The sequence below is a fragment of the Eupeodes corollae genome, chromosome 3 (assembly GCF_945859685.1).
Source record: "Eupeodes corollae chromosome 3, idEupCoro1.1, whole genome shotgun sequence".
NCBI classification, from domain to species: Eukaryota; Metazoa; Arthropoda; class Insecta; order Diptera; family Syrphidae; genus Eupeodes; species Eupeodes corollae.
This window is the reverse complement of record NC_079149.1, coordinates 43,410,222-43,433,398: the sequence shown is the minus strand read 5'-3', so window position 1 is coordinate 43,433,398 and position 23,177 is coordinate 43,410,222. Positions and strand designations below refer to the sequence as shown.

The 23,177-nt window shown below is 31.5% G+C and overlaps 3 protein-coding genes across 7 annotated transcripts in view; 1 reads left to right on the top strand and 2 right to left on the bottom strand.

Moving 5' to 3' along the window:
- The first annotated feature begins 615 nt into the window (after positions 1–615).
- LOC129949538 (GEL complex subunit OPTI) lies at positions 616–1,399 on the top strand. Its single transcript, XM_056061059.1, has 3 exons — positions 616–832; positions 924–1,027; positions 1,094–1,399. The coding sequence occupies exons 1-3, from the start codon at positions 725–727 to the stop codon at positions 1,287–1,289; spliced, it is 408 nt and encodes a 135-aa protein (XP_055917034.1). The 5' UTR covers positions 616–724; the 3' UTR covers positions 1,290–1,399.
- Positions 1,398–2,304, bottom strand: LOC129949537 (probable U2 small nuclear ribonucleoprotein A'). The gene has a single exon (XM_056061058.1). The coding sequence runs from the start codon at positions 2,197–2,199 to the stop codon at positions 1,450–1,452; it is 750 nt and encodes a 249-aa protein (XP_055917033.1). The 5' UTR covers positions 2,200–2,304; the 3' UTR covers positions 1,398–1,449.
- Positions 2,305–11,319: 9,015 nt separating this feature from the next.
- The window catches only part of LOC129950155 (F-actin-uncapping protein LRRC16A), a 171,972-nt gene continuing 160,114 nt past the window's right edge, over positions 11,320–23,177 (bottom strand). For 2 of the 5 annotated variants that reach the window (XM_056061995.1, XM_056061992.1), the window contains exons 15-23: positions 23,005–23,167; positions 21,122–21,196; positions 20,367–20,387; positions 19,485–20,004; positions 19,081–19,428; positions 18,906–19,019; positions 18,779–18,835; positions 18,114–18,382; positions 11,320–12,400 (exon numbers count right to left, since the gene is read on the bottom strand). In XM_056061995.1, the coding sequence (XP_055917970.1) occupies positions 12,311–12,400; positions 18,114–18,382; positions 18,779–18,835; positions 18,906–19,019; positions 19,081–19,428; positions 19,485–20,004; positions 20,367–20,387; positions 21,122–21,196; positions 23,005–23,167 (1,657 nt within the window). In that variant the 3' untranslated portion in view covers positions 11,320–12,310. The remainder of the gene's footprint in view (positions 12,401–18,113; positions 18,383–18,778; positions 18,836–18,905; positions 19,020–19,080; positions 19,429–19,484; positions 20,005–20,366; positions 20,388–21,121; positions 21,197–23,004; positions 23,168–23,177) is intronic. The other 3 variants (XM_056061994.1, XM_056061996.1, XM_056061993.1) reach the window with 3 other exon arrangements.

Below are 23,177 nucleotides of genomic sequence, written 5' to 3'. Positions count from 1 at the left end.
AAATTAAATCAAACGGAATAGTTTTCTCAATTTTGATTAACCATTTTTAGAATTTGGAGAAGCATTGTTACAAAATGTCAATGATTTGACAGTTCCATTAGCCATTAACAATTAACTCACACACATACGTTTCGTATTTGGAAATTGAGACAACAGTTTGTTATGAGTTCTTACGTTGTATTGTAACAAAGGAGTTTTTTTTTATCTGTCTATTCTTTGCTTCAATTCTCAATAATTTTACAATTCCAAGAAACATTTTCCGAGTTTGGAAAAGTATAAACTTTGTAATATGGACATTTGAAGAAAAAACTTCCCAAAGACGTCAAATGAGTTTTAATTGTTAATAATTTTTAAGCTGTTTTTCTCCAAATTCTGAAAATTGTTCAGCGAATATCAATATATTCCAAATTATTTGCATCAAGAAAAATTAAATTCTTAGTGCTGCTAACTATATAACGATATCAATTTACCAAAAAAAAGTAATATTTCGGTTAATTTAAATTCATCAATTCGTCTACTTACTACTAGTTTCGCTGCAATCGCTTTTTATTTCACGCCACCCTGTAACGTAGCTCATTTTGAGCAACTTCTTAATTGGTGTCAAATTTGACATTTTACCTCCAAATTTTACTATACACTTCCACGATTGATAAAAAAATCGTGTTTCTTTTCTGGAGAATTTAATTTTTGCATTTTATAACAGAAATCCAGCCTAAAAACCACAATGTCCACTAAAACGAACACCATAGAAAGAAACGGCACAATAAAAACCTCAACCCTCAAGTCAATCTGCTCGCGTGCATTAACCGCGAAATCAGAATGGCCTGATAAGGTAAATGGATAATCGCCGAGCCAGACTAGATTCTAGCTCTTTTAGTTGAACTGAGTTAAACATACTAATTGATATTAATTAACCCCTTTAGGATGAGTTCCTCGATGTCGTCTATTGGTCACGACAGGTTTTCGGCATAATTCTTGGAGTCATTTGGGGGATAATCCCACTTAAAGGATTTCTGGGTCTTGTTTTGTGAGTTTTTTCACCCCGACTAAAGGTGTTCAATTGGGAAATATAATAAAATTGCTTGTCTTGCAGATTCGCGGGTATCAGTTGTGCAATAGTTTATCTATATTCAGTTAACTTCCAAGCAATCGACGAGGAGGCATACGGTGGAGCCTGGGAACTAGTCAAAGAAGGCTTCATGACCTCATTTGCAGGCTTCCTCGTGACGTGGATTATATTCTATACGGGTCTACACTATGACAGTATTATGGCGGAAAAGGATTTATAAGGAATAGCTAAATTAAACCTGGGGTACGATGGAAGCTAAGGAATCTGTTTTGAACCAAGTTGTGGTTTGTTTTTCTGTGAAAAATAAATGAAGAAAAAGCGGGAACAGTATTTTGTGGAATTTTCTTTTTATTGACTTCATACGTTTTTTTATGATCGAACTACATTTCCATGGCTTCTCCTCGTCCATTGTCCAACGAGAAGTTCTCCGGCAGATGGCCGGATTGTAGAATTCTCGTCAAACGTTCGACTTCTTGCAGGGAGTTGGCGTTTCTTATCGCTTCTCGGATACGCTGAATGTCTGCTTGATTGGCAATTGTGCCTCCAGTTGCTCCCATCCCGATTTTTCCCTCAGCCATGGCGGCATTGTTCATTTTAGCTTTTTTCGCGACTTCCTTGAGAATGTCCTTGCCTGCTTTAGTGCGGAAGAACTCTTGGGCATTCTTTCTGTCGTTTAATTTGATTTTCCTGAAGTCCAGAAGACGCAAATTTGGGAATTTATAGGCAATGTATTCTCTGTAGTAGGGTTTGGTCGAAACTGGATTGACCAACAGGCAAAGCGTTTGCAGTTGCTTAAAGTGTGTCAATGGATCCAGATCGCTGAACTCCTGTATATTGTTTCCCGTCATGATGACTGTGTTGAGATTTGGAAGTGACTCGTGGACGAAGTCGTCTATTCTCACTAAGCGGTTGTTGTTTAGTAGAAGACACTTCAATCGAGGGAGATATGGAAAACCGTCCAGTTTACGCAAATCATTGTCGGACAGGTCAATTGTGTCGAACTGGTCAAGAGTAGCACCCATATTTTCGATTTGAGGTATTTTGTAGCCACGCAAATCTAGTTCACGTTCCCGACACGGGTTTATGAACTGCATCGATTGATTGATCAGTTCAGGAGTTAGTTTGACCATTTTCTTGGGATATTTTATAAAATACTTTGATTTTTAGAAATGAAAACAAAATTAAATCGACCAAGATGCGAAAAACGATTAGATGAGGTTAAGTTGCCGATTTTGTGATTGTGAAATGTCAAACAAATTTTTTGGTGACATTTTACCAATGTTAGCCGTAAGCCGATTTGTAGTTTGTTTTACGGGATGTGTTCACGTAGTGAGTTTTTTTTATTTTTCAATAAGGCAATGTTCACATCTTAATTAAACAAAGCAACTTTGTTATAAAAAAGAGCTGATTATATGAGAAGAGTTTTGGACTTGCATATAAAATATATGTTAGTAAATAAAGTTTACGAAAACTACGTTGATATTGGCGAAGAAGTTGGCTTTAATGAAAACAGAAACTATGGTGGAGGCAAAACTCTATTTATTCGGCATAAAGAAAAGATAATTCTTAATCTAACTTAAACAAACTAAGAACTTAACATAAAATTATGAAGGGAAAGGTAGTTTTAAGGAAGGAGTATTGAGATTAAAATAGACTTAGCAGCAAACGAAATATAAGGTTCGTTGAAGCCATAGGAGGTTCGGTGGCTAGATGCATAAAAGAAGAAGAATCGAGGGTTACGTGTGTAACCCTCGGAAAATAAAGTCAACGGAACTAGAAAGGAGTTGGTGAATAAAGAGAATGCCTAAAATTTGCCTACGTTCTTCCAACGATTTTAATTTGAGAAATTTTAGGCATAGGGAAGAATAAAAAGAGGATTGTTCCAAGATAAACAAAGAAGAGCAAAGGCAAGAATATGAGGTTGGATGGTCTCGTCTCTAGAAATATGAATAGTTTGGAAAGGGGAAAAACTTGAGGTGCATATTTGAGCAGTGGGTGAATAAACGTTATATATAGAAAACGTGTCATATAGGGGTCACAAAATTCTTTTGACCTATCCTTACTTTTAAAAGCAATAAATTGTCATATACAGTCGAACTTCGATAACTCGAACTACTACTATCCACGAAAAAAGTTCGACTTATCAAGACTTCGAGATATTAAAATGAATCATCAAAATAAAAAACCATTTTAAAATGAAACAACAGCATATCGCAAATTCACATGCACAGTTATTCTAGTTTAGAGCTGCATAAATTTTGTCTGTTGTGTCTTTATCTGCCACAACACGCTTTGAGGGCTGCTGAATGAGTTCCTCTTCAACCGAAGTCTCGTCATCACTTTCAATATTGGTTGAAGTTGGGTTCAACGATTCAGAGCTACACTGCTCAATAATATCCTCGTCTGAAGGAAAGGCCGACGTACAAATATCGTTATCTACCTCCATATAGTCATCCAGAGTTATGTTCGTTGCTTTATCACTCTGCCTTATCCATACATCATATTCAGCTTCCATCAAAGCTCAATCTTCATCAATATTATTGAGAAAAACAAGAGGAATGTCATCCTCTAAGTCCCATGTAGAAAATTGGCCAAAACCAGCTTTTTTGAAGCAATTAGCTATAGTCTGACTTTTGTCGTCAATGTCCCAAGTTTTTCCAACTGTATTGATTTTTCTGTATCCATATGCTTCAAAGTTTATTTTAAGACTCTGCGGCGATAATGTTATTTTAAATCACTCCCTGGTCAAGTGGTTGCAGTTTTAAAGTTATATTTGGCGGAAAAAATGCTAGTTCAATTGACTTAAATTTTTGGGGAAGGCCTTTGGGATGCGCCGGACAATTATCAATAAAGAGTAAAACTTTTCTCCCTTTTTCTGAAAATTACTTATCGAACTTAACAACCCATTTTTCAAAAAAGTGTCCAGTCATCCACGTGGAGTTTGCCGCGTAATCAACAGCTAACCATTTAACACAGCGATAACAACGAGGCTTGTTACTTTTACCTATTAAAAGGATTTTGAGTTTTTCAACCAACATTAAAGTAATCCGCTGTTTGCCCTCGTGACATTTTTCATTTTTAAATGTTGCCTGTTTCATCAGCATTAAAAATATCGCATTCATCATACTTTTCAAAAAGATTTGGCAAAACGTTATTCTTCCATATATCATAGTCTTCATCAGGTACGTCATTACTTTCACCACAAGCTTTTTTATGGCACACTTTTTGTCTACAAAAGTGACGTTGTATCTTTCAATCATCACTCCATTAGCAACACACGTATAATGAATAAAAATGTTAATTTTCCTGTACTTCAGAATATCCTATTTTCCAATGGCGATTCCCATCAAAAAATCAAATTTCAAACGCATACTTCATTTTTTCTCATAATTGGGAATTCCCCTATAAAATTCGACTTACGCAGTGTAGGTGTCATTTTTTTGTTCTAGTTAAAGAGAAATTCGAGTTATACAAGTTCGAGTTATCAAAGTAAATTGGCTGGTTCAGGTGACACAAGGAACTTAAAAAGTTGAAAGTAAGGAAAGTTTCTAGTATCTGATTGCCAGACTGCCAAAAAAATGCCTTCCAATTAAGGCAAATTTATTGGAAAGATGTCTGGAAAGTAAGTTAAGAAAAATCTCCCTAACTATCAAGTCAAGTCAACTTATTTCAAAACGACAACTGATCATGTTTTTTCATTCAAGTGAAAGCTGAGCTTTACTACTCTACAATTTATTTATTTTTTGCAAAATTCCATATAATGTTTTCTGTAAAAAGGTTCCTTCTCAATTTAAAAAAGAAATAAGTAATATTTCTTTACAATACAAAAGACAAATCGTAATCGATTTGTAGCTTCTCTGAGGAGTGTTTTTTAGACAATAATGTGTTTGGCAGTTCTTGTACTATGAACTTAAAGTAAAAATTTGTGGAGTAAAGTTCTGAATTTGAAATTCATGACACTTAGAAAATTAACTAGTTGCCTTGGTCAAAATTTACGTTAAGTTGCGTGAACCTGCCCAAATGTATGGAATATACACTCTAAACGCTATATAAAAACTACGAGTTATCAAAGTTCGAGTTATCGAAGTTTGACTGTAACTAGAAATGCAATATAATTTTATACTAACATCAATAAGAAGTTAACCATTCAAAAACAAAATGAAACGGAAAAAAATCTAATTTTCCACGAACAATTCGCAAATTTGAGCCTGTATGTCCTTAATGATGATGTCTTGAATAAATCGTGGACCATTATCTTTTATATGGCCTTTAATAAAAAATCTTGATTAGTTAAATAAAAAGATTTATGTGACCTACTGTATTTACATTTTCGAGGAAACTGTTTTCATTCTTGCAAAACTGCAATTGTTTGTATACAGCATAAACCCATTATTGTAGTTAAATCAAACAATTGCAGTGTGTTGCTGAAGTGCGCTTAGTTCCCTTTTTATTAATGGTTCAGTCCTTACTATTTCAAAAATGAAAGCTGCCCAAAAAGCGGCCTGTTCAAAATCAAACCTTTTATTGAAAACCCTTTATGATGTATTTTTTATTTGCGTATTTTGATTGAGTATTCTCTTGATAGTTTGTAGAAAAACCATAGTTTACTGTTGCGTTTTAAGCCTAGTACATACTTGTGAACCATCTCGTGAACCCATACAAATTTCAGTTTTTGGTTCACCCGTGAACTTGCTCGTGAAGCTGAGTGGAGAACAAAGTGGAGAGTTTTCTTTCACGGGCAATTCACGTGCAAAATGTACGGGAACTGTTGGTGAAGCTGAAGTCAAATGTTTACAACGTGTACTCACAAGTGTGTACCAGTGAGCAATTTCAAAAGTTCACTTTCTCCACTGGCGAACGTTCACTTCACGAGGAAGTATGTACTAGGCTTTATAGTTTCTTAAATAAAAGGCAAGAATATTTGTAATTCAATTAACAAAAGTAAATTATATTTTATTATAGCAATAACAAGATGTTCACATCATAAGAGATATCACCAAAAAGAGTTAGAACAATTAGAATTAATGATAATATTCATACAATTAAGTAGTTGGCAAGACTGCATTTGGCAATACAGGGTGGTTGTAACATTTACATAGGTAGTCTAGTCGTCCTCTTAAAAGATAATTTTTTCAAGGTTTTAGTAAAAATAAAAAAAGATCGATTTTCAATTCAAAAATGTTATTTAAATTGAATTGAAAAGTCCTAGATCTTTTTGGTAGAAGTATCAGTAGCAAACTGCATGTTTTTCCTATCCTCACACTATAATCTTGGAAATTGGTGAATATAAGCCCAGACCTGAAGTCCTATTCTACAATCCGATTGTATCGATTACTTAAATGTCCCATTCAATTGTTTTCCAATGAAAATATTTGTAAGAAAAGTGTAATTATTTAAATTCACTTTATATCCAAGTTTCTTATTTAACCCTCTACTGCACAAGAAGCCATATATGGCTTTTGATTTTTAAACGCCGACTGCTTGGATTACGCAACTGATATTGGAAAGTAACGTTTTGATTTTGATATCTTAGAACAGTTCATTGTTTATATTTTTTTTTGTTGTATTTGGTCTTATTATTCATTGGCTTGTTCATAATTTATTGGCATTACATTTGTTTTAGAAAGATTCAATATTGGTAAGTAATATTAAAGTCTTAAATGTTCAATTATGTCCGTGGAATTCAAGACGCGGCGTATTTTTGACAACATCCATACATGGTTCCTTATCCATTCACAACAATATTTATGGTGTCATAAATGTATGGCTGCTTGTGCTTTTTTTGCAGTGAAAAACAATGATCTTGTCTATTTCATTCTACGGAAAAGGATTTTGTGCTGTTCCTGGTGATGGTATTCAGAGTGAGGATGAAATCCTTGAATCGGAGGATGAGCAGAATATGGATATGGACTGTAAAGAACACATAGAGGTGCCTGAAACCGATGAAAGCGAGTACGATTCGGATGATGAAAAACAATTGTCAACTTTGAGATTGAAAGATAAGAAAAAAAAGCAAAAAGAAACATGGAGGAGCAAATGCCGTGCAACATACATGGAAAGCGATTATCCCTTTTTAGGGACAAAAGAGCTTCCAGAAGATATGTCCTCTTTAGAGACCCCCGCTGACTTTTTTCTTTTCACGGGAGAACTGTTTGATATGTTGGTTGAGGAATCCAACAGAAAAGCGTTGCAAAACAACATAAATAAGCCAGTCAACATAATGCGAAGTGAAATTGAACAATTTGTCGGTATTTCTCTTTTCACGTCCCTCATAAAATTGCCTTCTACCAGGCGGTATTGGAACTTCCAATTAGGACAGCCTCTTGTTTATGAGACCATGCCATATAGGCGGTGGGAGGAAAAAAAAAATGTCTCCATTTAGCTAAAAATGATGAATTTGTTCGATTTGGTCAACCTTCAAAGTCAGGCCACTCCTAAATAATAAAGGGTGATTTTTTTGAGGTTAGGATTTTCATGCATTAGTATTTGACAGATCACGCGGGATTTCAGACATGGTGTCAAAGAGAAAGATGCTCAGTATGCTTTGACATTTCATCATGAATAGACTTACTAACGAGCAACGCTTGCAAATCATTGAATTTTATTACCAAAATCAGTGTTCGGAAGCTCATTTCTGGTTGAATTGCTACGTAAATAAGCAAAATTGCCGCATTTGGAGTGAAGAGCAACCAGAAGCCGTTCAAGAACTGCACATGCATCCCGAAAAATGCACTGTTTGGTGTGGTTTGTACGCTGGTGGAATCATTGGACCGTATTTTTTCAAAGATGCTGTTGGACGCAACGTTACGGTGAATGGCGATCGCTATCGGTCAATGCTCACAAACTTTTTGTTGCCAAAAATGGAAGAACTGAACTTGGTTGACATGTGGTTTCAACAAGATGGCGCTACATGCCACACAGCTCGCGATTCTATGGCCATTTTGAGGGAAAACTTCGGAGAACAATTCATCTCAAGGAATGGACCGGTAAGTTGGCCACCAAGATCATGCGATTTGACGCCTTTAGACTATTTTTTGTGGGGCTACGTCAAGTCTAAAGTCTACACAAATAAGCCAGCAACTATTCCAGCTTTGGAAGACAACATTTCCGAAGAAATTCGGGCTATTCCGGCCGAAATGCTCGAAAAAGTTACCCAAAATTGGACTTTCCGAATGGACCACCTAAGACGCAGCCGCGGTCAACATTTAAATGAAATTATTTTTAAAAAGTAAATGTCATGGACCAATCTAACGTTTCAAATAAAGAATCGATGAGATTTTGCAAAATTGTATGCGTTTTTTTTTTTAAAAAGTTCTCAAGCTCTTAAAAAATCACCGTTTATAAGGGAACGACTTCTTCTTATACCAAAAGAAGAACATCTTGCATTGGACGAACAAACAATTCCCACTAAGTGTCGACATCACCTTAAGCAGTATAATCCAAAAAAGCCACATATATGGGGTTCGTTTTAAGCGTAATATCGAGATTCAGCTATGATTTTGATATATTCGCAGGGGAGCAGAACAACGTTATTCCAGATGGTTTTCCAGATTTGGGTGTAAGCGGAAATGTTGTGTCCAGGTTGGTTTCAACGGTGCCAAGACATATAAACCACAAAATTTACTTTGACAACTGGTTCAACAGTCCAAAACTTCAAGTGCATCTTACCAAAGCTGGTCTTCTTTTATTGGGGACCGTGAGCCAAAATAGAGTTCCCAACATTGAAGTTCCAAAAGAAAAGGAAAGAAAGAAAAGAGGACAAGGAAATATGATAGAAAAGATGGCTACCATTGAAGGCGTCAATATTTCTTTTGTGTCCTGGTTTGATAATAAAGGCTCAACTTTCCATTACCGCAGCACGAATTTCGACTCGCGGTTTTTTTTATTCGATAGATATGTGCAAATAAATAATACCTATAGCAATTTTAGAGCGAGGAAACATTTATTTCTATTTTTAATTAATTTTTAAAGTTCACTTTTTTCCATACAAAACACTCAAAAATGGTTGATTTTGACATTTCTTCCCTGTTTTTTGTTCAGTGTTGCCATACTTGTTTTTTTTTCTTGGTAATTTCTTTTATTTTAGTGCTCAAATGGAAAAGTACTTTGCATATACCCAAACTCGCACCCACCCCAAATCCTATAGTGACCCCAAGCAGGGGGGTTGCAGGGGGGCAGCATGCCCCCCCTTACATACCTAGCTGTTACTACGCCGTGCTATCAATTAAAAAAAACTTGTTTTAGGCTCAAAAAATGCAATACAAAGAAAGTAGGGTTAAGTCCGAAAAAGAAAATATTTTTTTTTATGACTTAAAGTTGTTTCCTCGCCCTAATATTTAAAACATGTTCTATTGAGACCCCTACCTAACTGTAAAAAAAAAATCAGAAGGAAATTCGTGCTGCGGTAATGGAAAGTCGCCCCATAATAAAATTGTGAATATGCTTTCCACGTTTGAAGGGGCTAATCCCACAACAAAGAAAAGAAGGTACTCAAGAAAAGAAAAAAAGTACGTAGATGTTTACTGCCCAAAGATAATAGTTCATCTATATCTATATAATAAGTATATGGGTCGTGTTGACCTTTTAGATTCTATACTTGGTCTTTGTCGAATTGACATACGATCCAAAACGTGGTACATCAACATTTTTTTCCACTTTTTAGATTTAGATTAGAAGAGCGACACGTATATGCCTCTCTTCGATTTTAAGTTGGCTATAGCAGAACACCTATGCAGGAATAAAAAGTGTTTGAAAAGGGTACGCCCGGCTTTTGATACGAATATTTATGAAAACGTTTTTGTTTTGTTAAACTGTTGAAGTAAATTCTAGGTATACATGTTTGTTTTTTTTGTTAGCTTCAAAAATGCGTAACTGCACAAGCAGCCATATATGGCAAAAGTTAAGTTTATTGAAATATGTGTAACTGCACAAGCAGCCATATATGGCAAAAGTTATTAACTTTTAATAAAATTTATTTAAACAATTTGTTTTTGTTTAATTCTTTTAATTTTATAAAATGAAAAACAAAAACGAAAAAAAAATGTTTTTCATTGGATCATAGTGCGTGCAGTAGAAGGTTAAGACCGATCACTTCACTTTTTTCGGAACAGAATACCAATTTGAACATTTGGCAGAATATTGCTGCTGGTGTAAATTTAGTCGCATTCACATGAATTTTTCGGCTGAAGTTTCGATTTCAATCTTTTTTATATTGAAGTACAATAAAAGAAAAAACCACAAGTATTTTTTTCGCATTTTAGTTTATTTTCTCGAATATAAGTGTATTTAATATTTTATTGTTTGGAGTAGAGAATATTTTCTTATAACTTAACATTCAATGTGTAATTTTTTGTTTGTTTGTCATAATTTATTTTTGTTTCTATTTAATATTTATAAAACTTCCAAAATTTTTAATTAATACGAATTTCTTTTTTGTTTATAAATATATGCTGTTTTTGTTTTTGTCAATTGATTACCTTAAGTGTAACTACAAAAATAAAATTATAAACAAATAAAAGAAAAACTATGTCGATTTTGCGCAACAATTTGCCATTCTTTTTACTTACAAAATTATTATTATTTTTTTCTTATCAGTAAATCTCTATTTTTCTTTATTATTTTTTGTTTTGTTCAAAAATTTGTTGTGTCAATGTTAATTTCTACTGTACTTTTTTAATACTTATTTTACTTTTTTAACTTAATTAAACATTTTTAATAAGAAAATATATAACTTAAATATGGATTCTATTTTTAATTCGTTTATATGTGTTTTATTTTTCATTGTTTATGCACAATTTATTAAGTTTTAAGTTTAATTCTTTACTTTAAGGGGATTACAAAAAATAAACCACACAAAATTAAAATTTTTTGTTTGAACAAATTATAAAAAAAGCTTTTAAAAAAATAAAACAAACTTTGCATATCAATGAAATACACAAAATTGTTATTTTATTTTTGTTTTCCATTATTTTTCTGGTTAATCTCTGTAATATTTTAATTTTTATACAAAAAAGTTAAGATTTATTAAATACGAAAATAAATCACAGGATAGGTTTATAATTTTTTTTATTTTATTTTGTTAATTTTAATATTCTTAATTCTTAAATATTTTATAACAATTATTACATAATTTAACTTAATGACTATAGTTGGAGCAATTTAATTTTTTTAATTCACACTTTTTCTTTTTAAATTTTTTGTTTCTTTTGTATAAGTTTTGTTTTTAATTTTAATGGAATCAAGAATATCTAGTTTTTGTTTTTGGTGGAAAAATAAATTTCTCAAACGAATAGTGGTGGGTTTATCACCGTTAAAATGTCTTCTAATACTATGACAGTCAGCCCCAGATTTATATAATTTTTGTTTGCTTTTGATTTTAAGAACATTTAGTATTGTTAGATTTTGGTATTTTCTTATTTAATAATTTTTAAGTGTGCAGTCGACAACATTTAGTATTTTTTTTTTCTATAAAAGGCTAAACAAAATTGCACGTTAAGAAGATCGAGTCTCATTTAATTGCCATCGTTATTTTTTAATTTACACAAAAACAAATCCAAAGGACCATAAAATTCGATGGAAAATTATTTGTTTGTTTAATTTTAAGGACAAATATGCACACACATTTATTTCACGACTCGAAAACTCAAATTACACATTCAGTATGGTCTATGGCAGTATTTTTTAAGCCACAATCAATTTCATAGGTAATTTTGATCTTGTTAAGTTAGTATACATCGAACAAAGAAAATAAATAAAAAAGTATTCATAAAAAAAGTTTATTAAAAATATGTATATTTAACTATCCTCCGTTAGCTAAATTCTTATATCAACCACTGATTAAATATAGAACATATATAGAAGTTGTTTTTTTTTTACAAGAGAGGGTGTAGTTATATAATAAAAAATATACAAAAATGGTTAAAAACTGAAGTAATAAAAAAAACATTAAAAATTAAATAATAATATATTATACTACAATACAATAAAACGTTGGCACTAAAAATGGATATAATTTTGTTATAACTCTGTTGTAGATTGAATATAAACAAAATGATTTAATTAATATTTTCCTTTTTTCGATTTGATTTTACGAGTAATTAAAACGAAATTAATTTAAAGTAAGCCTTGAGAGTTAAAATGAAGAATTGCACTAATAAAATATTTAATTTTTTTTTGCTTTAATACATTTTTTTTTAATAGAATATAATTAAATAAAAATAAAATATTTTTTTCTTTTTTGTTCTATACATCAACAACATCATCTTTTGTATATTGTGCATCTCTAAAAGTTCGACGGACTGAAGACCTCTGTAGACCTTCAACTAATGTCTCCTATAAAAATAGTGTATATTTTAAAGAGTTTTGTTTTGGATTAGTAAATTTGATAAATATTAATTTGTTTTTATTTTATTAATAATGTGCATGCAAAAGTACTGGCTGGAAGGTTAAATAGATTTGTTTGAAAAAGAAAGCAGTTATTGAAGTTAATTTATGCTTTAATTTTTTTTTAAATGTCTGGAGGTTGTTAATTTTTTCTTCTTACTTAGCTTCTAATTAAGCATCTTATTATTATGATTTTGAATGGTAATAAGCTTGAAAATACAGTTTGGAAAATAAAAGTAAGAAATAGTAATAAATAACTGGTTTTCGAAAGTTAATTTCGATAGTAGTGGTTCAGGGCTCATATATTAAGCTCTACTTCTGGATTTCACTATTCAATCATCTTGTTGGCAAAATATGATTATGACAAACGATTTTTAATGAAAAAGTAGGCATTTTTAAAAGGTGTTAGACCCACATTACTATACTATGAGTTTCTTTGAAGTTATGTCAGTTTAACTTTCATTTCATTTTCACTCGTGCAGAGTAAAGGAAAAAAACTTTATATTTTATTTTGAAATACTAGCTGACCCGACAAACGTTGTTTTGTTATATAAATAACTTCTTGAGAATATTTTGCTAGAAGAGCAAGTCACTCATGAAGTGCTTAAATCTAAGCCGTTTGGCTTTGGGACTTATTGATTATTAGGCGTTTGAATTGAATTGATACATATGTGGGTATAACATAATTTAAATTGTTCATTAATTTTTTAATTAGCAATCGCGTAGCTTTCCACAAAGAAAAATGACAGTAGATCCAACATTCCGTTGAAAATTATGCTGTGGCATGTCTGGTAAATCCAATGAGTTTAAAAATTCAGTTGAATAATTTACAGCTTTGGTAGAATAACAAACTGCTTCAATAGATTTGTATGACATCCACGTTTTTTTGCTGCTAAAATTGCTCTTACTGCCGGCCACTTATTATTTGTATATTGTCGGTGTACATCGGGAAATATTTGGTCTATGAGAGCATTTTGTTCATCAATAATCTTGCAGAAATCGACCGGTAATTGTATGCATCGTCTCCTATATCTAAAAGTTGTTTTGAGAATTCAGAAATTTCCGAATCTCCATGAAATAGCAATACACATCAAACAAATATGAAATACCGCGAAACGAAATTGCATTTTAATTTTTAAAGATGGATTTGTTTGCAGACAAAACAAAACTTAAATCTGAATGTTGGATTTCTTTGTTAGACACATTTGCAAAAAAAATAGTTGAATGCGCAAACCATTTCATTCCATAAAAAACATTGGTCAACCAAGGGCGGATCCAGACTTTTCATCAGGGGGGTCACACACTTAGATGAGTTTTTACTCACCGCTTAAAAATATTCTCTAATGTTTTGTACAGGATGCTAACAAAAATTTAATAATTGCTAAAATGACAACTTTAGTTATCAAATTATTAAGAACACTGTTGTCCAGCAAATTATGGTCTAACATATGAAAGCATTCCAAGATTCTAACAGTTGTCTAAACATGCCATATTTAGGAGCTAAAATACAATAGCTTATATTGTTTTTGGTGCATTTCGCGCAGAAATGTAGGACATTGTTTTTGAAACGTTGCTTTTTTCCAAAAACAAAACACACTTTTCTTGTTTTCATTTCTATTAATGTGAAGAACGCTGCAAAACTTTAAATATCCAGAAAATGACAGAGAATCTGATATGTAAAAATGTGAGGCTTTTTTTGATGCAGTTTTTTTCAAATTCAATTTCCGGGAATCTCGTATTACTCTCGTTATCAATCTGCTTACTCGTATTTGGATTTTATAAAGTCGTCCACAAAACTTAAAAATTGTAGAGACAAAAAGGTTTGGTTCTTGAATTTAGGGAAATAGTTGCATTTAATCACATAATTTCTCTAAAAAAAATTAAATTAAAACAAAGTAAGGTAAGTAAACAAATAAGTTGGGAAGAAGAGTTTAGTAGTACTCACAAATTACACGTTTCAAAGCTTTTATATCAATAGATATAAAACGGTTATTATGTTTTTCACTTAGCCATTAGTTTAACAAAAGTGTCACTTGATTTGTATTATTGAAATTTGTGTTTGAATCTCAGTTCTAGAGCATTCAAAGCAAATTCACTTCAAAATTAGATTTATTTAATTTTGTAAGATCTTTGGTATTCATCAGAAAACTAATTTTGAAAGAAATGAAATGCACGACTGGGTCGCAAGAACTTTATAATTTCTTCCAAAAAGTATGTTTAAAAATATTGCCTATATTTTAAGATTTAAAAATGTACCTCCAAAATAAGTTTTTCTCAAAAATTTAAATGCCATTTTATTTGTCAAAATAGCTAGATTTACCTATTTTTTTCGAAAATCATTTTAAATTTCGTCTTAAAAATATTTTTGGTATAAGCACTAAATAAAGAGCTTATAAATATATGAACATTTTACATTTAAATTTCGTACAAAAATGCTGTCCCCTTTCTGAAAATCGAGTTTTGCACACAAAATTAGTACTTTATTAAAATAAAAAAAATACATTTTTGATCATAAAAAATCATCATCATTTTGATCATTGACAAGAGCTTGCACAGAAAGAGTAGAATTTTGAAATCGTTCCATTAGTTCTTGAGAAAACTTAAAAACAAAATAATGATTTTTTTGAGGTGTACCCCTCTGGAGCAATACGAAAATATGTTTTTCTTGTAGAAAGAAGCCAAATTAAGAACACACAATTTTGAGAAAGTTTTAGAAAATAAAATATGTTTGAACCAAACAATTTTTGTGGGGACTGCTGTTATTTTTTGCATTATAAGAAATTCTAAAACTCCCTACACTAATCAGCTGAAAATCTTAATTTCAATCAGAACAATTGTTTGCACTGTAAAAGCCAGGAAAGACAGACAGACGGACGGAACCCACTTGTTTCGACTTCTCTAACGTCGTGAAGTCATATTTGATTAAAAACTCTAGTTTGAAATTGTTTACTAATGCAAAACTTGCTATATAGTTCCTATATATCGCAGTAAAAATCACTTCAATAATCACTATTTATGTGTGTCAAAAAAAATGTAATAATAAAATTGAAGGCTAGTTTAAGGAACTTAAAGGCAACTTAATATAAAATTGATGATCTCTTATTCAAGGTTTCTTCTTAAGAACCTGGATATTTGCTCTTTTTCTTAGAAACAAATTTTATGAAAATATCATGACTAAAGTTTTTTGAAGTTCTAAATTGAGCGAAAATCACAATTTGAGTTGTTTTTGACAGCAAACCACTTTTTTGTGATTGTCGTTAAATTACTAATAAATCTTTAAATTAAATCTTTACTTATACAACTTAACTTTATAAGTTTTTTTGGCTCATATGACCCACACCTGGATCGTCAATTGGTCAAAAGTTGATGTCGATGCAGTGTTTTTGGAATAGGGCTGAATATCCGATTCATATTATGTTCCTGGTTCAATCTTCAGTCAAAGAAGTAGCCACAAAGTTTAAGGAAATAAAATACAACTGTTGTTTTCATATACAAAAAATAAATAATTCAAAATATAATAGGGGTCATATCCATTAACGCAATACGATTTGTTTTGAATTGAAGGGAATTCCTACAAAAAAGAAAACAAATTATCTCCCAGGGGGGGTCATGCCCCCTACGACCCCCCCCCCCTGGATCTGCCATTGTGGTCAACAAGATTATGAAGCTGGCACTCAAATTATACTTTTTTTAAGGATGTGTATGACTTTATCAAACTTTAAAATCAGTGTATCTCGTCAGGCTTTTTGAGATACAACCTTTTATATTTCGACAAAAAAACGTATATTAGATTTGTGTGGCTATAACCGTTAAAGGACGCGGAAGAATTAATCTTAAAACGATTTTTAAAAGAATTTTTGTTTTGTTTATGAATTCGTAATCTTAAGGTTAACATCAAAATATATTGATATTTCTGAGGTTGATCACAATATGGCCAATATCGAAGTTCGGATTTCGAATCAGGATTAAAACTTAGACGAATTATTCAAAAATACAAAGGAATTAGAATCAAAGTTTTTCTAAACCTCAGATATTGATAAGTCAGAGAAATTACGAAAACTAAGAAGACACAAATTTGTTCTTTGTGAAAACATCGTACATATATTTTTTAAGAACTATGTAAGTTTCTTTTTACCCTAGTCTTAAAAACAGAGTATTATGTTTGGATTTTGAGAAAGTTATATTCATTAAACGTGATCTAAAAATTCTTTTGAAAAAGTATTATGTAAACCAAAATGCAGAAAAAAATAATTTTGTTATTTTTTAAGTGTTTCACATTTGTATTATAGCAAAATTAAGTTTTACAACAATTTATTATTTTCATTAAAAATCCAATGTTGGAGTAGGAAATGTCGACTAAACAACAACCAGACTTAGGACATTTTTAGAAATCTACGAAACATAAACTACGCAATTTTTTGTTGGAGAGTAATTAGTAAATAAAAATAACATACTTTAACCACAAAAATAGGGGGAAAAAAGTAAAGTAGTAGTAGTTGAAAAAAAATAAGCAATTCCGGGACAAATCGTATGAGGCAGAAAAATGTATAAAAAGGAGCAACAAATTGTTTCAAACTTTAATCCGAAAAAACAAAGAAAGTTGTTTATTTTATTCGATGGAAACTTATTCGAATTCCGAAATAAACTATTACCGAGTATGATAGTAATCAAAAATTGGTTACAATTAGCATTTCAAACAAATTCGTTGTTTTTTTAGGGTTCGTTAAAGTTTTCGCAATGGAATTCTTGATAGGACTAAATGGTTAAAGAAATTGCAGTTTAAACTAATTTTGTCATAAAGGTGGAATTCATGATTTGGCTGATTGCAGAAAAATCTTCACAAGGGAATTGTTACTAACTTATATTTTTTTGATTGAATTATTTGTCTTAAATGGTTAAAATTTAATCGATTACTTCAGCGTGTTAAAATGTTTGCGATCATTTTGAATGTTTGTCTTAAATAGTTCAAAATTAATCGATTAATTCAGTGGGTTAAAATGTTTGCAATCAATTTGAATACTAAGGAAGAGCTAAATAAGAATGCTCTGAGACAATTTAAACTAAACTAGGTTAGTGTACAGGTATAAGAAAATAGCAGACCGAATCAATACGTACCGACATCCAAAATCAACTTCTTGTTATTCTTACCACCTAATATTGATTCTAATAACCATTTATTTAGATTCTAGAATTTTCTGGGGAAGAGTTAGTTATATTCCATAAATTTAAAAATATTTCCAGCCAGTAATTAAAAATTAAAAAAAAGCTATATACAATAAATTACATAAATACAAACAACACCAACATAATGTTGTTCATGCACTGAATGGATCTTAGGACATCACTTATACATGTTTTTCAAAATGAAAATATGTTGTTTTTTTTTACTTATGAGAATCATGCATAGAATAGACAAGACATATAACTTAATTTAACGCACAAAATTATAGACAATAAATTTTCACATAAAATTAAAACCAATGTTCCGCCCATCTTAGTCACCCAAAGGCCAATAAAGTCGTCAATGTGACACACAAAAACACAATCAATGCACAATTTTAAGTCTAATAATTTTCACCCCACATTCACATTATGAATAAGCGCGTTGTTTTGTTATTAATGTAATTTTTGTGTCCAAACCAAGGAGAGAATCGAATCAAACCTCGAATATCGATGTTATTTCCTTGCCAGCAATCCTTTTCACAATAGTTTCGGTTTTCTTTTCACTGCCATTTAAAAAGTTATCGATGGATTCACCATTTTCAGTGGTGATTATCGTTTTGGTGATATTTTCAATTGTTCCACTTGTAATGCTCGATGTTGTTGTTGTTGTCGAGTTATTGCTGGTTATAATTGTGCGTGATGTATTATTGATGCTGTTTAACATTGAAGTTGGTCTGGGACCAATTGGTGGTGGTTTCATAGGCAAATCTAATGTTTTTTTTATTTGTTTGTGGTGTTGTAAAATTTATTGCAAACATAAGAAAAAAGTACAAAAAATAAAAGTAATAAGAAAGTGCAAAATTTACAACAACAAAAAATAATAATAATACTCATGCTCTAAAAAACATGCTCTAAAGACTGATGTTTTAGAATTTTGTAATTGGGAATCCACGGTGAAAGGTTTGAAATCATTTACAATAGTGTTAACTTTCATTTTTCTGAAAGTTTAATTTTTGTATTATTCTTATTTTTCAGGGAAAATTAAAGCTCACAACTTCGTGTTCTGATTTCAAAACAATTACAAAGGATTTTCATTTAAAAAACTATCATACCAAATAAAAAACGAAATAAAACAAAATTCACAAGCTTAAGGCCATCACTTACCTATTCGACTGAGTCCTGCTGCTAATTCTCGAACTGATTTCTTTTCCAATGCTGCTCCTATAATTTTTGATAAACATCACTTGACTATCAAAAACATTTTATGCAATTTAAGAAAAACAAAACTTACCTGGAGTTATTCCTACAATACTACCACCGCCACCGCTTGAAGCCAAGGCGATTCCTGGACTAATACCAACAATTGAACCTCCTGTCTGTTGTCCAAATGGCACTACATCGCAATCTTCACACAAAAACAGATAAGTTAGAAGTCTTAAAAAGATAAGGAGTATTTTGTATCTTACCATCTTCTAATTGTTCTGGTGTTGTTTTACTAGAATCCGTTGAGAAATCTCCTGACTTTGGCTCATTTCCTACTACAGACCATGGACGTGGTTTTTGTAGGACAATTGGTGTTCTTAGAATTCCATTGCCGGTCTTCACAATTACACTATCTCCGCCGGTATGGCTCTTTATTGACTCACTGCTTGGGGATCGCATTCGATCGTCACGATATGGCATGTGTAGACGATCCAAACGATCGTCGTTGCCACCTTCAGTACGCATTTTCACCAATGGTGACTTCCGGCCAACTAGAGGAGAGTATTTCTCCAAATTGTCTGTGGATCTTGAACGACTTGCCCAGGCAACACCTATAATGAAAAACCACATAGAATAAATGAATCAGAATCTAACACAAGAAGCATACCTCTCAAAAGTGGTGAGCTTCGATCTAATTTGATTGGCTTACGCTCCTCAAGGATAGGAGTAGTCTCCTCCGAAGTCATTCGTCCGTTGTCGTCTCTGCTCATCGTTGGGCTATCGGCAAAACTTAACGAGCTGCATTCCTCGGATGTTGGCGATACGAGTGGAGTTAGTGTTGTTGGAGTTACTGATCCTGGTCTGAAGAATTGATCTAAGCCCTCGATTATCTCACGAGTGCTCGTATCGGCTACCAATGGCCTCGAAGGTGCTCTAGTCTTAGCCCTCTTTGGTCGACCCTTCACCAAATGCTGCAACTGAAGTGAAACACTTGGCAGCTCTGTAATCGAATCACAGCATTCGTCGTCACCACGTTGATCGTGCGATGACATATTCGATGAGCTTCGATGTGATGATGGCGATTCCAGTAAATCTGGAATATGGCCCAGGCTAAGGTTTTCCACCACTGACTGTGGACGTACCTTTCGTGCGACCGATCGACGTTTGGTTGGCAGGTGTGGAGTGGCCTGTAAATTAATTTTGTTGAGTTAGACTTGGTAACTTAACAAGCAGTTCCAGTGTTTATCTTCAAATGCATTCAATATTTTGAAGACTATGTACATACATGAGGGAAGGTGTATTATTATTTTATATTGATATGGGAGGGAGATTGGAAAAACTGTGATTCTAAATCAAAACAAAATAAAATGAGGCGTGAACGTGCAATAAATCTTTCTATCTCTCTTTTTATACACATTTTTCATTTACAAAATTAAAATATTTTGAATTATAAAATTAAAATAATATAAAATCTAGCAGGTTGTTAAAAAACAAAAAGTTAAAAAAAAACAATGAATGAAATTCAAGGATTTTACTTTGATCTACTTACAAGGTTTAGATATTCCAATTTCTTTAACAAACGGATGAAGGGTGAGAAGTAGTACAGAGAGAGCATGATGGGAAGACACAGAAAATTATAAACAAAAACTTGTTGTGTCTTTTTGGTTTTTAATTTTGTTTTGTTTTTTTTTTTTTTTTTTTTTTTTTTTAATTTTATGGTTGGTGAATGCATGATGAATAAGTGAATGTGTTTTGTGATGGATGAATATGGTGACTTTGGATGATCTAACTCGTATTTAAACTTATTTTTTCATAACATTTCAACTTAAATGCAAAAAAACTACAAATTAAAAATAAAATCTGTTTATAAAATCACTACTATTTTCTTTTTTCTTTAAATATTTGCTTTTTAAATGTTGAATTTCCATTTTGGTTGCCAATTTTTCTCAATGAGTTCAGTTTTTTTTTCTTTCTTCTGTCTTTTTTGGGGGAAAATTCAAGCATTAATTTCTTTTGAAATATATTTTATGTAATTATGATATATTCACACTTGTTAGATTTTATAAATATTTAATGCAATTTCAAACTCTAGATAACATGTTCTCATTTTGTTAATACAGTTCACTGGCACTAATTTGTTTTATATATATATTTGATTAGATATATGTAATATGATTATAATATATATATGTATGTAATATTGGTATTTTTCGATTCAAAAATGCTGATTTTCTAGTTATAAAATGGTGAGAAACAAAGAAAATTGTGTGTTCTTTTTTATTTCAACCATTGAGTATAACTTACAGTTGGTGAATCTAATCCAAGCTTTGGCAGAACACTTCCTCTGCTTGATCTTATTATGATAAGACCATTGGAATCCTAAAAATTAATAAAGTTTTAATTTGATAAATTGCAAAAATCAACAATAAAAAAAGAATTGGTGTTTCTTTAGATTTTTTTTTTAAATTATAAAAAAGAATGCTGTTTAAAAGTATTTCATATTATATTCACACAAACAAAAAAAATGATACAATTCAAAATTATATGATCGACACTTTTGGTGAAATGTTGTAAATTTAAAATTAACTTTATATATGCTTCTCTAATAAGATGTTTCATTTCGGTATTAAAAAAAGAGTATTTCTTGGAAGAGAATTTAATGACTGGTGTTTATTTCATTGTAAAGTTAAATGTACGCTCTTAACAAAGAAACAAAATATTAGCGATTTATCATTTTCATGAAATTTTCATAAAACTAAGCAAATTGTTCGCTGTATGTCTCTGATAACTTCAAGAATTCCTTCTTAAAGTAGTTGTATCGACTGCCACGTGGCTCCGTCTTGTTGAACATAATATCTTCCGATTTCAGCCATAAGAAAAAGTTAACTATAACTCGGTAGCGCATTAACTTACCGTAAAAGTTTCACTCGTAAGTTATTTTTGAAGGAACCGAGAAGATGCTTCAGGACAACCCTAAAGTGTTTCAGTTTTACGAACTGTAAAAGCAAATTATTCACTATATTTGGATAGAACTTAACAAGTTGTAATGAGTTTTTGAAACATGTATCGTACTTTTGTAGTAATGTCGTATTTTTAACTAGTCAAGTAATGATAGCTCCCCAAATAGCAGGATATTAAACATGAAACTTCTTATTGAAAAACCCTTTATTTGATAAATGTTCCAATCAATTTAATCAATTAAATAAAAGGTACAAAGATTTAATATAATTCTTTGTACTTATTCTTTACAGTCTATTGAATTAACTTGTTTTTAGAAGTTGGAAGTTGGACTACAGCTGAATACACTTGAGTATAAACATTTTCTTAGCAAACAAAGGAATTTAAACAAATCGTGCGTATACAAATACAATATTTTGTTTTCTTATAACGGGTTCCATGTCAATAAAAAAGATGTTGTTCTATGATGTGCATCGCATAGAGCACGAGTACATTCTTTAGTATATTTATGCTCGAAAAATTGCACAGTATTTTATTGATTTGAATTCTGATGTTTGTATGATATCACTTATGAATTCACAAATCGGTTTTAATTCACGGGATGAAACCTTAAAGAGTTAGTTCTTTCGATACAGGGAAAGAATAAACTACAAAATCTAATGTGTTCCAAATATTTAAGAAACTAAGCCCTACTTTGAATGCACTTTAAAACAACTCTTAATGATGTCTTTATACCAAATAAAAGAAAGAAAATAGGAATAGCATTTTTTTTGTATGATAACAAACACACAGAGCTTTTTTACATTACTGTATCATAAACAATAAGTTGGACTGTATTTCTTTTTATGATTTATGATATTAAGTAAAACTGATTAATGTTTTTATTTTTAAAGCATGAATTTGAGGCTACAAAAATGAACCAAAATAAATGTGACGCTTATACCAAATAAGTGTTTTTCTTTTGATAACCAACACTTCGTCATATTCAAGCTTTAATTTATCCAAAAAATAGTAAAATATCACCCTATTCCTATTCCATACTACTTCATAAACAAAAAAATAACACTTTGATAAATATATCAACATTTTTCCATGCATTTCTCTATTGAAATCCAAACATTTAGATAACAGGGGACAGGGCCTTCATAACACTGTCTTATATGTATATTAAATATCTTAACAACAAAATACTTTTCTGACAACAAAGTAAAGAACAAAAACAAACTTACATGACTAGATTGACTGCGTACTATATCCGGCGTCTGGGCTTCGTCCAATTGCACCGACGGCGAGTCTGAGATGCCCAGTCCTCGACGATTACGTGACAATGCTTCCACAACTTCATCTGTAGCTCGATCTGAGATTGTAGCCGCAAGGATTTGTTCAACTTCACTAAATATAA